At 49.6% G+C, this 16,173-nt stretch overlaps 1 protein-coding gene and 1 non-coding gene across 2 annotated transcripts; one reads left to right on the forward strand and one right to left on the reverse strand.

The window, feature by feature from the left end:
• Positions 1-6,852: 6,852 nt before the first annotated feature.
• Positions 6,853-10,776, forward strand: TLE7 (TLE family member 7). The gene is made up of 8 exons (XM_036013566.1): positions 6,853-7,335; positions 7,459-7,561; positions 8,223-8,435; positions 8,542-8,783; positions 8,982-9,123; positions 9,272-9,425; positions 9,951-10,024; positions 10,336-10,776. The coding sequence occupies exons 1-8, from the start codon at positions 7,025-7,027 to the stop codon at positions 10,438-10,440; spliced, it is 1,344 nt and encodes a 447-aa protein (XP_035869459.1). The 5' UTR covers positions 6,853-7,024; the 3' UTR covers positions 10,441-10,776.
• A 5,324-nt stretch (positions 10,777-16,100) lies between these two features.
• On the reverse strand, positions 16,101-16,173 carry TRNAM-CAU. Its single transcript has one exon. It is a non-coding gene; the product is annotated as a tRNA-Met (tRNA).

The following is a 16,173-nucleotide window of genomic DNA, read 5'->3' on the forward strand; positions in this document are numbered from 1 at the left end:
TGTGAGTAAATTTTTTACTTTCATGGAATAGAGAAAACCTCCCTAAGCATCAGATGAAATCTAGAAACCAAATAAAAGGGAAAATAGTAATAAATAGATACAAAAATGACTAAGATGTTCAGTCTCGATAGCACCCTGAGGAGTGAAAATTGGAACATGCAAACAACCACACACAGGAAGCCCCAGACCTTTCTCCCACAGACACAGGATGCACACATGGACTCTCCTACAGCCCACACACATCAAACATAGACATTCAGAGACAGCCGTAGGCCACCTCCCTGCCCCAGGCATGCTTGCTCCTGTGCTCTAGCTTGAGTGAGCAGTGTTGGCTAGGAGTACTGTCTTGAGTACTTCAAAGGAAATATTCCTGTCAGAAAGCTGATGACAGTATAGGACTTGAGCAGTGTCCAGGATGCCATTGTAGAGGTCCCCCTCTCCCCCACCTTCAAGCTAGGAACTGAGCATGTGTGGAGGCAGACCCTGGAGCAGAACCCTCCTTCCCCTGACCCTCTGGCCCTGCACCTCTTGAGAGATTCCAGACCACAGACCCAGAGATGCCCCAAGTCATGGGGTCTGAGCCCATTTACTTACAGGGAAACAGGCCCAGAGATGGATGGCACTGTCCTGGTCACTCAGCAAACCAGTAGCTGATGTTACTTACCCAGGCCAAAGGAAGTTAGAGGGCCACAGCTCGCTCTAACCTTCCTGGTGCACAGACAGCCTGTAGATGGCTTCTGGATGTGCCCGTCAGGGGAGGTGGGAACAGGAAGTCCTACAATCCCGGTACCCAGCTGGGTCTGGCAGTTTGTGCTGTGGCAGAAACTAGGCAGGGACTGGAGGAGGGTCGAGCCACTGAAGACAACTCGATGTCCAGGATCTGCCACCAATGTTGTGTGTCACCTTGGCTTCTCTGGGTCTCAGGCTCCTCGTCACCTTAGGGGTTGAGGGCTGGTCCCAGGTGCCTGGGCCCTTCCTACCTGAATGGTCCCTAAGGGTTCCCTACCTCTCTGTATGTTTGGTTTTGTCCAGGGCAGGTCCTTCTGTTCAGACCCCAAGGACACCAGGAGGAAGCAGACACCTGCAAAGCTTCATGAAGTCCTGTGGCCCCATGGCCCAGAACTCCCTGGGTCCAGTGGAGGCCTTACAAGGACAAAATGGAGCCACGGTACTGGAGACCCCGTCCGCTTACAAAAGCACTTTTCTGAATGGAGCCATAGGCTTAGAAGAGCCAGGGCTAGTCTTTCTCTGTCAGTCTGGGTCAGCATGTTCTGTCCCCGCAGCAGAACGCACCCTCCCGCCGCAGCCTGCCACACTGGAAGGGCTCTCAGAGAATATGCGGTTATGCCGGGCCCAGGTCAGGAGGGGAAACTGAGGTTCAGAGGAAGACATGGCTTCTGCACGCACCCAGCAAGTCTGGGCAGAGCCGGGAGTTGAGAGAGGCCCATGCAGGGCGGAGGTGGATGGGTCCTTGAGCTGGTGCAGGCAGGGCTCAGCGTCATCTGGAGGGTGGGGGCAAGAGGCTCAGTACAGCGCTCCCCTCCACGCTGTGGGCACAGGGTCCTGAGGAGAGGCTTCTGGACTCTTGGCCTCTGAGGTCTCCATTCTCCCCAGACCACAACCCCACTCGTCTGCTGCTCTATCCTGACGAGGACCTGAGGCCACCTTCCCCTGACACAGACGGCTCCACTCAGTTGAACGTTTGTGGAAGGCAGGCCCCTTCCGCAGGCCGGGGCTCGCTGAGTGCTGGGGAACCTGAGGTGAGCGAGCCTTGGCCTTCTCGGATAGCTCCCCGCTGCCCCTGCCCCCATCTCCCAGGCACCACCGGCACCACACACCACGTGGTCTCCGCACATCCGACAGCTCCCAGGACTCCCCGGGGGCTCCAGCCCGGGCTGAGCTCGCTTGGCGGAGCTCTAGGTCCTGCGCCTGCCCTCCGCCGCCTGGCGCCTGAGCCTCCCTCCTGCTCCAACTTCCTCTCCCACTGCTCACCAGTACCCACCCTGTACCTGGGCGGACTGGTCCGTCCGTGGCTCCGGTGATCCTGAAGTGTGGCCCCATCCCCTCCCGGCCACTGAAATCCCACCCACGCTCAGCCCAAGCCCAGCCTCCAGGAAGCCCTACCCAGCTGCATGGACGCACCGCACGATCTCTCCTGGCTAGTTCCCTTTAGCCCGCCACGGTAAGAGTAGTTGCGCGTATCCGCCGTCCACCTTTGGCCTGAGAGCCCGGAGCCCACGTGCTCCTAGCGTGTGAACGCGAGGCTCCGGATCCCACCCGCCCTGGGCCGCGGGCGCGCGGGGTCAGGAGATGGGGGACGGCTTTCCCCAGCGACCCTTCACTCCCCAGGCAGCCTTGGGCGCGCGCCCTCTCACCCTGGGACTGTTTTGGCCTCCGTGTGAGAGAGAAGAGGGAAGTCAGGCCTGCGCGTCTGGCGCCCCAGACTTGCAGTTGGACAAGGAGAAGCCATTAAGAGTCACTGGCTGCCAGGCTTGGCCTCCTGCTACCCCTGGTGGCCGGTTTGCTCATTGCAGGGCAGGAGCAGCCACAGCCCGCTCTACTGTAAGGGCGGGAAAACAACCGCAACGCTTGGTGGAAAATCTGGCGCATCCGCTGGGATTAAGGGTAGGGGTGGACATGATCTGAGAAACCCGGAAGGCCTGTGGAGGCGCCTGACTGTACAGAGCTGGGCGCGGGAGAGAGCCCATGCCCTCCAGAGTCGGAAGAAGTCTCAGAATGATTAGGCCAGCGCATTGCAAACTTTTTAAAAAAGGAGCACGACCCCCCACACCTCTTCCCCGCCCCAGAGGTCCATACTGTAAATTCACATAAGGAGGGCTACTGTGGAGGACTGTGAAGAGGGGCCAGTTGCCAGCCGGGTCATGAGAGTGAAGGGCAGTGGGCTTTGCTTAAAGGTAAAGGGTCCAGGGTCCAGGAGTCGATAGGCAGGATTCAGAGTACAAGTGGTCCACGGCACGGCCGCAGATGTGAAGTTGTTAAGAACGTAAGACGGGGGTGATGGGACCCACCACCATGCTATTCTGGGAAGGGCACACAATAAGGAGTGGTGGCGGGAGGCTACCATAACAAAGAGGGAAGAGGAGAGAGGAAGCACAGAGATCATGTGGACAGTGAGGAGGGTCCCGGATATGCCATGCAGTGTCCTTGGGGGGCGGGGGGGGGGCTTCCCTTCCCTCTTCCCAGTGAGTGAGCCAAAAGCCCCCTCCCGCTTGCTGGCCTCCCTGTCCCCTTGGTCAGCATTGCCTGCTCTGTGTCCTCCTCCCCCAGCTCTCTGCCCTCACCTCTGTGTGATCATTCCCACTATGCCACTCCTCTTCCCCTTTTCTACTTATAGCTGGTGATTTATTGGCTCTCCCTGTGGACCACAAGCTCACTGATGGGGGTGGGGGTGATGGCAGTGAATCAGTAAGAGAAGTGTTTTGTGCCTGTGCTTATATAGTTTATACATTTTCATCAACAGAAGTCCAGGTGAATTCCCAGGGGGCTCTAGTGCTGGGTGGGGTAGGGGTAGGGGAGCAGTATCCTAAGCACCACCATCAAGCACATGGGGCTACCAGCACAAACGCCTTAGAGGTGGTAAGAATTGGATTGCTCTCCTGTTGCCCATCAGAGGGCGCTCTAGCCTCCAAATAAACATCTGGAGACTGAAGTTCGAGGTCCGGCTCTGAGGAACCGAGCTCTGGATTCAGTGTTCATCCACCAATTGCTAGGGCTCCCCACTACCACCATCACCACATTTGACTACAGCTGGCCTGAGTCTCTGGGCAGGGGCACCGGCAGCTTGCTGGCTCATCTCCTAGGAAAGCTAAGGTAAGAAAGCCACCAGCCAAACTGCCTGAGGCCAGTAAATGGAACAGAAGAATGTGTTCAGGGGGAGGGCAGGGCCAGTGGTGGAGGTGAGTGGAGGAAGAGGATCCAGCTTCACTGCCCCTTCCCCTCCTGCCAGAAATGACTACCAGACAGAAGGGATAGGCAGTGCTTCTCAGATGGGGCCCCCAGACCAGCAGTAGCACAGCATGGTGACATCGCATGGGAACTTGTTAGAAATACAAAGTCCTGGGTCCCACCCCAGACCTAGAGAATCAGAATCTCTGGGGGTGGGCCTGGCACTCTGCGTTAACAAGCCCTCCAGGGAGTTCTGATGAGTGCTCAAATTTAAGAACCACTAGATGAGACAGCTGCAGAAAAGAAAGGCTTCCCTGGTCTTCACTTTCAGAGACACCGGTGGAAGATGAAAGGTCACAGAGCCAGGCCTGCTCAAGACAGATGCAGGGGAAGAAAAAATGGCTCCTCCTTCCTCCCACAGTCACCCCTGTTGGTGTTGTCCCAAGTCAGCCTTCCCGAGCACAGGGTATTCACAAAGAGATGAAAATCTGAAATGGCTCCTGTGTATAGCCCAACCCAACCATCCAGCTTTGAACAAACACTGGCTCTTGTGGGGCGGCCCAAACACAGTCTAAAGACTTGTCCCCGTAAAAATGTTTCATTCCATCTTTCCTCCTGCCAAGAGTTTACCTGGCAGATCCCCAACTGGCCCCTCATCCAATGACACAGAGATTAGTCGGAAATGGCCGCCCAGCAGTGGCTCTGCGGTTGGTTGTGGTTGTGGCCACGCCCGGTAGATGAGCCATTCATGGGCCAGACACCTGACCCAGGTTCTGACCTAGGGCTTGATTATAATTAGGGTCAAGTTTAAAAGCTGCTGCACTGCAGGGGCAGGGACAGTGCCTGGGTGTGGAAGGGAGGGCCCAGAGCTAGGAGAGGGGGGTTGTCAGCAGGAGCTAGATCTCAGCTCCACTGACTTCCCAGCTCCAGGGTTTGACCTTCTGCTTTCAGAGGCCAGTTTCACTCCCTGAGGATTGGTGAGTGCTTATCTCATGGGCAGGGTCGACTCCCACCTCGGGCATTTTGTGTTGAAACTTGGGAAGGAGGGATTTGTCTGGTAAGGGAGAGGTCTCTGTATTTCCAGCTCCAGGGAGAGAGCCGAGGGGGAGTCCGGGCTGTCAACTCTTCCTTCTGCTCTATCTAGGAAGCCTTACCTTATTCTCCGGGTGAAATCCTGGTGAAATGGCCTCACTGCCTTTAAGCTTTACCCCCAAGTGGGAGCCTGGGCAGCTGGCCCCTCCTTATCACACTGGGCTGGGAACACGTGTGCTCCGTGCTCTTACCCAGCCCTGGTGTTCCAGTTAAAGGGGCCTGAGGTGCATCAGGATGGTTGGTTAAATTATTTAAATAAGTAACTAGGACTCATGAGGGCCCCAGATTATCATTGGGAGGAACATGATCAAAAAAGGACTTGGCTGAGAAAAAGACTTAAGTACCAACAGCTTTAAATTTAGGTTCAAATTGCCACAGACATGCAAAAACGACCCCAAGTTTTACAGCAACAAATCTCCCTCCCATTCTTCTTTCCTGTTTGCCAATTTCCATCCCCAAGGGCAACACTCTTCCTAATATGTGCATACAAACATATGCAGAAAAAGTTTCTCATTTCCATCCTTCTTTTACACAAAAGCTGCATATTTCTTGAATCCACCCCTTCCCCCATTAACACACCTTGGAATTTTCCATATCCATGCATTGGTGCTCTTGTTTTTCACAGTTATGTAGTATTCCACATTGTGCAAATACTATAACTTATTTCAGCCGTCCCCTCCTTTGCACTTGTCCAGTCAGTCATCTGCTATCATGACTAATGCCACAGTGCTTCAGCTTGTACATATATTTTCTTGCATACATTCCAGTGCACCTTGAGGATGAATTCTTTGAAGTGAAACTACTAGGTGTGAGGGAAACTGCACTTAGAATTATGGTGGATGTCGCCTTCCTTCCTCTGACAGGGAGGTAGTAGGGAAGGAGACTGTTTAGAGCCAGACAGGGCAGCATCTGAACATCTTCTCTGTGCTTTCTACCTATTTTCTCACCTGCTCTGTGTTCAGTTTCAAAAATTTGTAAAATGTGACCCACACAATTGTGAGATTAAAATGGACTCAGCTGTGAAAAGCATCGGTTGGTGACCAAACACATAGCAAGAGCTCAAAGGCATCACGAGTCATGGAGGCCGCAATACAGCTGCCCTGCATTTCCCCAAGGGCAGGCAGCCTGGGCTCTCCGGGGAACGTGCTGGAGCATCCGAGGAGAGGTGGTGTCTGAAAGCCAATGACTGAGGCTGGTCAGCAAAGGCCTTGGTTCCAACTGGAAGATGCCCTCCCCAGCACCACCATCATTTTGCCCCTGGGGTTTCTAATATTCCCTGTTCGTGGAACACTGGACTCCGCCCCAGGACCTTCTGGGGTTAGCCTGAATGAAAGCACTTGGTCTGCCTCAAATCCTCCAAGCTTTGGTCCCTGGCACAGTCTGCAAATAAACACAATCTCTGCCATTTATTGTGTGTTTGTCACTACCCTCACACAGTTCTGAGTATTCTCTATGCATGATTCCGTTCAGTTCTCAGAATTCTCCCATATGGTAGGAAAGATTACCACCAGCAGCCACCCTCTTCATCACTCTGTAGCCTTACCCCATCCAAGTGGAACATCGTGTTTGCGTGACTTCTTCAGGGTTCTTCCACGCTGTCCCCTGCAGGGGCCACGAGGCCCTGTGATGTGAGTGGAGTTTCCTGTGGCCTTCCATTTTATTCAGCCTTCGTTTGACAAATTGACCATCAGATTTAAGGGTGAGTTTGATTTTATAGGACCGCAAATGCAGTCTGTGTGCCTAATAGGAAAAACATAATGTCAGGTAACATCTCAAAATGTCTGTGTGAAACTTTTCACCATGGCTGCCAACTTTTTGTATAAAAATATAGCCAGCAGCCACTATTTTGAATCCTCTCACCGTGAGAGGTGTTCTCTGACCATTCTAACTAGACTCCAAAACAGCGCATCTGTTTTCTCTCTTGCTACAGGGGATCAGGACGAGCTGGGAATCCAGCATCTGTTTGACGGAGCCATTTCTCACCCCCTACAACCAGGTGGCTCGGGCACTTTGTCTACCTAAGAACATGAGTGGAGAGAAGGAAGGGAACTCGTTCACTATCCTCAGAATTTATGATGAACCAGAGGAGAGGAAGTATAAGTCAGAAGACTCTGACATTTCCGCCCAGCATGGGCTTGAAGCACAGTCCCAGCTGGATGGGGTGTATGATATACCTCAGTGGCCCCCAGTTTCCCCAGCACGGCGAAGCCCAGTTTATCAGGAGATGAGCTCTCTGACCCCACAGCAGTGGGCCCTCCAGGCCCTAGACAGGTCTGAGCTCCAGGCCAGTTGGTTCTCTGCGGGAGGGCCAAGAGAAGATTCAGAGTTTGGCTCCAGGTAGGTCTTCCTTGCACGGACTGCTGGGGGAGGGAACTCACCTGCGGGGCGGGGTGGGGGAGGGTGGGAATCCTAGCTCAGAGCTCTCCGTTTCATGCTCTCCCTCCTCTCCATCTGTCATAGCTGCCTACCAGGATCCAGGTTTGGTAAGTCGTACCGGGACAATGTGGGCAGGGAGGGTGGTAGCTCACAGTCCTCAGATGGGGACCAGAAGCGAGGCCCCAGTGTCAGGAGAACAGGCTGCCAGACACCCTCTCTGCGAGCAAGTGGGCATTGATGTTTCCCTGCAGGCCAGCCTTGTGCTTTGCCACCTTCCAGTGACGAAGTCTGGTCATTCTTCAAAGCAATCGTAAGTGTCTTCTTTTAAAAAAAACAAAAAAAAAAAACTTGGGATCTTCCCCACCTCTGTCCCCTACTCCCCAAACAAGAAGCTAGTAAGAAGAAGGTGAGGGTGTGCACTGTATCCACACTCATCCTGCCCCATAGGTGGCAGGTGTCTTGTGGTTCCCTTCTGCTTTTGAACTAGGCTGGCCCCCTTCTCCCACCACCAGTGTTCAGGGCCTTCCACTCACAGGCTCACCTCTTGGAGGGCTGTGTCCTAAGGGTCTCTGAGCCATGCTCTGCACTCACTGCTGTTGCTCAGAATAGTCTGGAAAACGGGGCCCCATTAATGAAGGAAGGAAACCTGGGCACGACCTGGGCTAGTGCGGAAGGTGTTGCTGGTCTGGGGTCCCCAGACGAGGACATGGTTCTGCCTGGGGCTGAGCGAGGAGCTGTGGCGTGAAAGGTGAGGAGTGTCATCAGAGGACAGGGGCAGGCAGTCCCCGTGGATGATGGTGGCCGGGGCTATGACTGGTTCATGGCCACCCGCCTCCTCCCCTCCCCAGCCTCCCATTGCAGATGAAATAGTTGTCAGGCCGAGGGCCCCACGTGCACCCCTGAAGGTTGGCAGACTCCGCCACGGCAAGAGAGTCTGTGCCATTGCCATCAGCAGCTCGACTCACCACGTGTACACGTGTGGTCACGGCTACATCAAGGTGTGGGACAAGAGTGCTCTGCACACCTGGAACAAGGCCCCTCAGGCTCAGCTGAACTTTCAGGTGAGGGTGTTCTAGAGGGCTTGGGGGAACCCAGGCAGCGTTCTGTGAGGAGGCTCGGGGTCTGTACTTGGAGGAGGCGATATGAGAATGCAAACCATTCCTACAGGACCATCAGAACTGTGTCCTCACCTGTAAGCTGTTCCCCGACGAGCAGAGCCTGATCACTGGCGGGGTGTCCCGGACCTTGACTCTTTGGGATCTGGCACCCACACCTCGCATCAGGGCACAGCTGGCCTCCACAGGCCCCATATGCTACTCGCTGGCCCTCTCCTCCAATGCCCAGATCTGCTTGGCTTGCTTCAAAGGATTCGTTGAGATTTGGGATTTGCAGAACCAGATCTTGATCAGGTATGACCTGGGGGAGGGGCTGATGGTAAGACACTTGGGAAAGCATGTGTCCTTTCTGGACCTCACTTTCCCCTCTGTGGAGTGGGACTAGGTGAGTCAGTGTAGAGGACACACCTGGGGTACCTCTAGGGCCTTTGTGGGCCCAAAACTTCTAGGGGGTCCAACTAATACACAAACCTCTGAGTTCTTTTCTTCCAGGAAGCAAGAAATCCCTGAATATGGGTCCCGATGCGTGGACCTCACAGGCAATAAGTTCTGGACGGGAGGTGAAGACACCAGGCTGTATTCCTGGGACCTGAGGAGTTGCCAGAAGCTGCAGCAGCTCAGTCTGCATCACGAGGTGCCTGGCCAGCTACCCCTGCGCTGGGTGCAGCTGCCTGAGACTGGGAGCTGTGGGTTCCCGCGGGAGCGGGCCGGAGTGTGGGGGTGGGCATTAAGGAGGGGGCTGGGCAGCCTTGAGCCCTGACTCCGGACCTTCTCCCCAACAGATCCTCAGCATTACCCATGACCCCAGTGAGGAATGGGTGTTAGTGGGCCTGAGAACAAGCGATATCATAATCCTGCACTCGAACCGGAAGGAGAAGTTTAAGGCCTCCATCAATAAATACGTCCACCACCACAATCTGAAGTTTGCCGCCTGTGGTGAGTGAGAAACCAGGTGACACCTCAGGGTGTTCTGTCACATTGCAGGGTGTCTGCTTACTTGTAGAGCCTGGGTCCAGCCTTATTTCAGACTCCTCATTCCTCCCTCTGCAGCGCTGACACTGGCCAAGCAGAGACCCTCGCGTCCACCTTCCCACTGCTCTCACCTCTGAGCCATCCCCCTTCCCCCTGATGGCCTGGCTGTGTTTCCTGCCTTCTCTCTACTCACCTCCTCTCCTTTCCTGACTGTCTCTGAAATGGTAGCTTCCTCCACAGAGTGACAGCCTGAAGACAGACAGACAGGAGAGGCATGAAGCCCAGGCTGAGCGTCCTTTTGTTCAGTGACGCTTGCCACGATCCTGTGTGGCTGGGGCAGAGGCACTGCTGAGGGGATGGTTCGGGTTGTGTCTCTGATTTGTATGTTTGGGGAAACTGAGGCAGAGAAACCTTCTCCCTAGTCCAGTTGGGAACAGATCTGGGACTGCAGTGCAGTGTCTGGCCCCTCCACCGGTCTTTCCTTCACAGGGAGCTATTTTGTGACCACACTGGGCGAGTCAATCCACTGCCTAGCTGCGCCTTCTCTGCAGAGGTTGTTCCAGGTACTGGAAGGAGGGATGTGAAACCCAGGCATTGGAACTGGAGCCGCAGATCCCAGGTGGTCAGGTCCCAGAGACAGTGCAGGAAAGTGCCGCTGAGATGGCACCCGGGTCCGTTTAGTTGATGGGGTGGGGGGGAGGACTTAAGGTCCTATGTACCCGGGGGCTCCACCTTGAGCCCTGATGTCTGGCTCTGTCCCCAGACCGAGTCTCACGGCTACGCTGAGCCTTGAAAGAGCCCTAGATGAAGACTTCCCTCTTGCCCAAGCCTGGCCCCTGCATGCAGTCTCTTTTCTGGCCTCTTTTTCCTCTAGGAAGAGGAGTCCACAGAAATCGTGTGTTGTGATGTGTCCTCCGACAACCAGTACCTGGTCACGGGCTCCAAGAACTGTGCCTCAGTTTACCAGCTCTTGTACTGAAGGTTGTACACCATGGTCCTGCTGCTGAAGACCAGAGAAGGCCAGCAGCGTGCTGGGAGGGTGACCTTGGGTGCTGGGCAACTTCCGAGGCCACCTGCCCCTCTGCTCCATCTTCTATGGCAGCTCATAGGTGTCCCCCGCCCCCACCCAAACACGCCCCTAGCCCTTTTCTCCTAGTTTTTTATTGTACATCTTAGGATTTTTCATTTTCTTATTTTTCCACCACTGATTGCTGGGTTTTAGTGGGGAAACTTGCCTTTATAATTAATAAAATAGAAAAGCAAAAACCAGAATGGCCTGGATATATGGTAAGTTCTTTACAATAACAAACTCACCGTGGTGGATTGCTTATGACGCCATTCAGCAAATTCCAGGGTAGGGTAAGAATTTTAGACCAGACTTGGTTTTGTCTGTAACATTTTGCAGGAGGGGCGGGCAGTGTCAGGGAATGATTGGAATTTAAGAAGACTCAAGAAGAAATGTATGTACATATACAAACTTTCAGAATGTATCAGAGTTGCTAGACCAACAGTGTTCAACACTTGACCCGATTAAGATTCCATGAACAGGTCTAACTGTACCCCGAGGAAGGGCTCTCTTTCCTTTTAGCATCCTGCGTCTCGATGCCTCGCCTCATCTCACTCTTTGGAGGTCCTGATCCTAATTCTGGCATTTGATGCCAGTCAAAAGCTACTTATCTCTCTTTCAGGGCAGCTTCCTTATGTTTCAGGATGTGATGATGTAATATTTTGTCTGGCCCCCTCCAAGAGGAAAATGCCCCAGCTCCCAAAAGCAAGCCAGAGAGGACGGCTTTCTAATTCTCTTCTGTCCCACCTCCTCTTTGCTTAGTGTTGGCATGGCTGAGATGGGTAGCTGCCCACTAAAATTTGTAGCTTCTAGTTGTCACTTGGAGGAGGCTGCAAAGCTGGGGACCAAGTGTCCCATCCATCCTTTGCACTGAGATGTTGCCGGGTACCTAGTTCTTGCTGACAGATCATGAGTGAAGAATGTGTCTCACTTCTGTGCCAAGGCTAAAGGAGTTAGGAATGTCCCCTCCAGGTGCCCGTCCTTATCTACAAGCTCAGGGCGAATGATATGGAAGCCCTCGAGGACTGCAGAACAATGAGGTGGAAGCATCCTGTGTCCACAAATCCAATGTGGGGAAAAGCTGCCCACTTTGGACTTACTATGTGAAAGAGAAATAAACTTATATTTGAGCTGTTATAAATTTTGGAGTGTGTTTGTTACTATAGCCCTGAAAACAGGCAAACTTAAAGGGCCAGGTAATAAATATTTTAGGCTTTGCTGTGTGGTCTTTGCACCAGTTACTCTACTTCACTGCTGTAGCATGGAAGCTACAATACATGAATGTGCGGGACTGGGTTCCAATAAAACTATAAAAACAGGCAGCGGCCAGATTGGTCTGCTGGCAGTAGTTTGTCTAACCTGCTATAGCCAGTGTTCTTCTAAGTAATGTCAGTAGTTGGCATCCACGTAAAAATATGATACAAAGGGTAAAAACTAACAGTAGACCTATCCTACTGGGCTATAGAAACAAAGAGACTCCAAAATTTGTGACATCCATCGATGGATGAATGGGTAAGCAAGATGTGGTTTTATGTATATGCAGGCATGTGCCATGGAACGACTGTTTCGTTCAGTGATGGACGGTATGTAACAGTGGTCCTGTAGATTATAGTGGAGCTAAAAAATTCCTATCACCTAGTGATGTAGCCATCGTGACGCTGTAGCACAAAGCTCTGTGTGTTTGTGGTGGTGCTGACGTAAACACTCACTGCCATCATATAAAAGTACAGCACATACAATTATGTCCAGTATATAATACCTGAACAATAAATGGTTATGTTACTGGTTTATGAGTAGTATAAACCAGTATTATAGTATTGTAGTATTATAGTATTATAATATTATAATAGTATTATAGTATTACTATTATAGTATTATAGTAATTACTATAATAGAAAGTATAGTAATACTTTCTATTATAGTAATAGAAAGTATTATAGTATTTACTATACTATTCATAGTTATTTTAGAGCATACTTTCTACTTATAAAAGAAAGTTTACTGTAAAACAGTATGCCGAATCACTCCAGTAGCAGCTTCATATACCTTGTGTTCACCTCATCTCTTGACTGCATCATCTCCTCTTGTGCTTGACTTAGTCTTGTGTTGTTTGCACAATAACATGCTGTACAAGCCTGCGTCCTCGGAGCAATAGGCTGTGCCGTGTAACTCAGGTGTGCAGTAGGCTTGACCATCTAGCTTTGTGTTAGAACGTACTGGGACCTGAGCCACCACCCATGCTCGAACAGAGAAGGTATGCATCACGAGCTAAATACCCAGGAGATTCCCCATTATCAGAAACAACTGAGGCATAGCTGCGGGCATCCTGATGGAAACCAGTTGAATATTCACTGCCTCTCCCCTTTCCCTCGAGCTTTTCCCTGAAACAAGGCCCATAAATCTCTCAGGCTTTTGTCCCAGAATCAGCTATCCCTGATCAGAGGACATTGTCTTGCAAACACCTATACCCAGGACACCTGGGGCAGATAAACAGGGTGACCCACCTTCCCCAGGGGTCTGTTACACACCCGTAAAAACCCTCCTACTCTTTCCCTTGCCTCTGCAGTCCGCTCAGACTCGATCCGCTGGATCAGTGTCCGGCCTCAAATAAAAGCCCTTAATCAGACCTTTTTGGATCCCAGTCCTCTCTCTCTTAGCCACCTTGGCTATCTAACAGTTTGTATGGCAAAATTGCCTAACATTTCTCAGAATGTATCCCCATCAACAAGCGGCACATTTCTCCCTCTCTCTCTCTAATATTATGCAGCCATTAAAAGGAATGAACCTGGAAAATATTATGCTAAGTGAAATAAGCCAGCCACAAAGGGACAAATCCTACATGATTCCACTTACATGAATTACTTAGACTGGTCAAATTAATAGAGATAGGCAGTAGACAGGTGGTCACAAGGGGATGAGAGGAGAGGGGAATGTAAGGTTATTGTTTAATGGGTACAAAGTCCCAGTTTTGCAAGATAAAAAAGTTCTGGAGACTGCAGAGGATGATGGGTGCACAATAGTATGGATATAATTAATGCCACTGAATCGTACACTTCAAAATGGTTAAGATGGTAAATTTTGTATGTGCATTTTACACAGTTAAAGAAAAAAGCTAGGAATCATAAAGATCAAATTCAGAATAGTGGTGGTCTCTGGAGAGGGAGTTAGAGATATTGGACAATAATGGGATAAAAAAAGGGAGCTTCAGCCCTGGCTGGTGTGCCTCACCACCAGTGAGTGCTGGCCTGTGAATCAAAGGTTGCTGGTTCAATTCCCAGTCAAGGCACATGCCTGGGTTGCAGGCCAGGTCCCAGGTAGGGGGTGCTTAAGAGGCAACCACACATTGATGTTTCCCTCTCTTTCTCTCTCCCTTCCCCTCTCTAAAAAAAATAAAATCTAAAACAAAACAAACCCCAAAACAAAGGGAGCTTCAACTCTATCTGCAGTGTTTATTTCTTCAAAAACAAAATTCATCAAATTAAAAATGAGTGGCACAAATGAGTGCATCAAGAAAGTGAAGAGACAACCCACAGAAAGGGAGAAAATATTTGCAAATCATATTTTTCGGTAAAGAACTTATATCCAAAATATATAAAGAATTCTTACAACTCAACAATAAAAGATAAGCAAACCAGTTTTTAAAGAGAAAAGGATTTGAGTAGACCTTCCTCCAAAAGAGGTATACAATTGGCCAGTAAGCACATGAAAGGATGCTCAATATCGGGGAAATGCAAATGAAACACATGGTGAGATATTACTTCACACTTACTGGGATGGCTAGAATAAAAAAGACAGACAATAACAAGTGTTGGTGAGGATGTAAAGAAACTGGAACCTCCATACATTACTGGTGGGATTGTAAAATGGTACAGCCACTTGGAAAAAGTTTGGTAGCTCTTTTAGAATGCTGAAAACCAAGTTACCATATGATCCAGCCATTTCACTCCTAGGTATGTGTCAAAGAGAATTGAAAACAAAGACACATAAATTGAGAGTGTAATAATTGAGAGTGATAAAGTAAAAAAATTTCTAAATTTTTTTCTGAAAAGAAGCTAAAATGCCCAATTATATAGTAATCTTGATAAGCCAAGCAGTAGCATTATAATTTCTAGGTTAATTATAAAATGAATATTAAATAAGGGTAGTTTCTAATAGAAGGAAAATACTGAATAATGTAATAATTATTTTATTTCATATTTATAATTAATGTAAGTTTATTAGTTACATCAATATATCATTTAATTTTATATTTTCTATTAATATCCATAAAATTATATAATAATAATGACAAAGCAATCCAAAGGAAGAGAAGAAAGCAACAAAGAACATGCAGAAGAAGAAAAGCTTATTAAAATAGATTTAAATTTAAATATATAAATAATTATAGTGAATGTAAATAGAGCAAATATTCCTATTAATCTGTTGATATTATATGACTGGATTTTTAAAACTCTCAAATGTACATGTTTAAAATATAAGAGTAAAAAATATGAAAATAAAAGATATTTCATTACACACTAAATCAAAGCAACCTGATATATTAATTTTAGATTGCATATGTTCTAAAACAAAGAGCAATATCTGAGATAAAGGTGAACACTTCATAAATGTCGAACTCACCAGGAAGATGCAAGAATTCTATTATGCTTTATGAATATATTAATGTAGTCTCAAAATTTATAAAGAAAAGTGAACAAAAATAGACAAATCTATCTGTCACAGTAATAGTTTAAACAGACAAAAATCATAGTAGAGTTGAATAACATAATTAGAAAACTTAGAACAATTCATACAACCACTACAGAATACAGGTTTTCCACATACACAAAACTTACAAAACTTGACCATGTACCGAGGCATACATTTCAGAGGATTAATTTACCGAATGTATTTTATGACCACAATGCAATTAAGAGAGAAATTAATAAGAAAATGAAAGCTAGAAATATTCCCATTTTTTAAATTAAGAACTAACTAATAGAGAATAAATCACAAAGTAGTTGAGATCTATTGTAAACTGAATAATCAAAAACTGAAGGATTCATGGAACATTTGAGATCTTGCTTCCAGGCATCTGTCGTCGGTTTGGCTCAAATAAAATGTTATCACAAAAATAAAATTTAAAAAAAGGAAGGATTCAGCCAAAGCTATGCTTATAGCGTGGTCACTCCCGAGGCAGCCGCGTCCCGCCCCACCTCGCTCTCCAGGACCAGTTGGGGGCGGACACTGACCGCTCGAGTCTTCCCGCCTTCCGAAGTGGGGTGCAGAATGCAGCGATAACACAGTCTCTGAAGACGACTGGAAATAACCTAGGGACACGGTCTTGCTCCCTGAAAGTCAGGGGAAAAGATCAGAAATGGCCCAGGAGACTGATTTTCACAGATGTCGCAAAAGGGATGGAACCCTCCGCCTCGGTATATCCGTTCCCCAGTGGCGCCAATGGCGCGCGTTTGCAGGGGAAACAACCATCACTCCACTCTGCAACTTTCACTTCTTTTGTTCAGCGGTGGCGCCAGTCGTGTGTGGGGCCCAAGTCGGTGCCCCGCCCGCCGCGGGAGGAAAATGCACAGGCCTGCCCTCTCTGAGGCTCGAACTCAGGACCTTCAGATTATGAGACTGACGCGCTGCCCGCTGCGCTAAGAGGGC

Source organism: Phyllostomus discolor, chromosome 12 (genome assembly GCF_004126475.2).
Source record: "Phyllostomus discolor isolate MPI-MPIP mPhyDis1 chromosome 12, mPhyDis1.pri.v3, whole genome shotgun sequence".
In the NCBI taxonomy this organism is placed as follows: Eukaryota; Metazoa; Chordata; class Mammalia; order Chiroptera; family Phyllostomidae; genus Phyllostomus; species Phyllostomus discolor.

What these genes read in the sequence shown, in the direction of transcription:
- TLE7 (XM_036013566.1), top strand. Translation starts at nt 7,025, where the DNA reads ATGAGTGGAGAGAAGGAAGGGAACTCGTTCACTATCCTCAGAATTTAT. An exon ending in GATTCAGAGTTTGGCTCCAG is followed by an intron (nt 7,336 to 7,458) that starts GTAGGTCTTCCT and finishes CATCTGTCATAG; the next exon opens with CTGCCTACCAGGATCCAGGT. An exon ending in CAGAACCAGATCTTGATCAG is followed by an intron (nt 8,784 to 8,981) that starts GTATGACCTGGG and finishes CTTTTCTTCCAG; the next exon opens with GAAGCAAGAAATCCCTGAAT.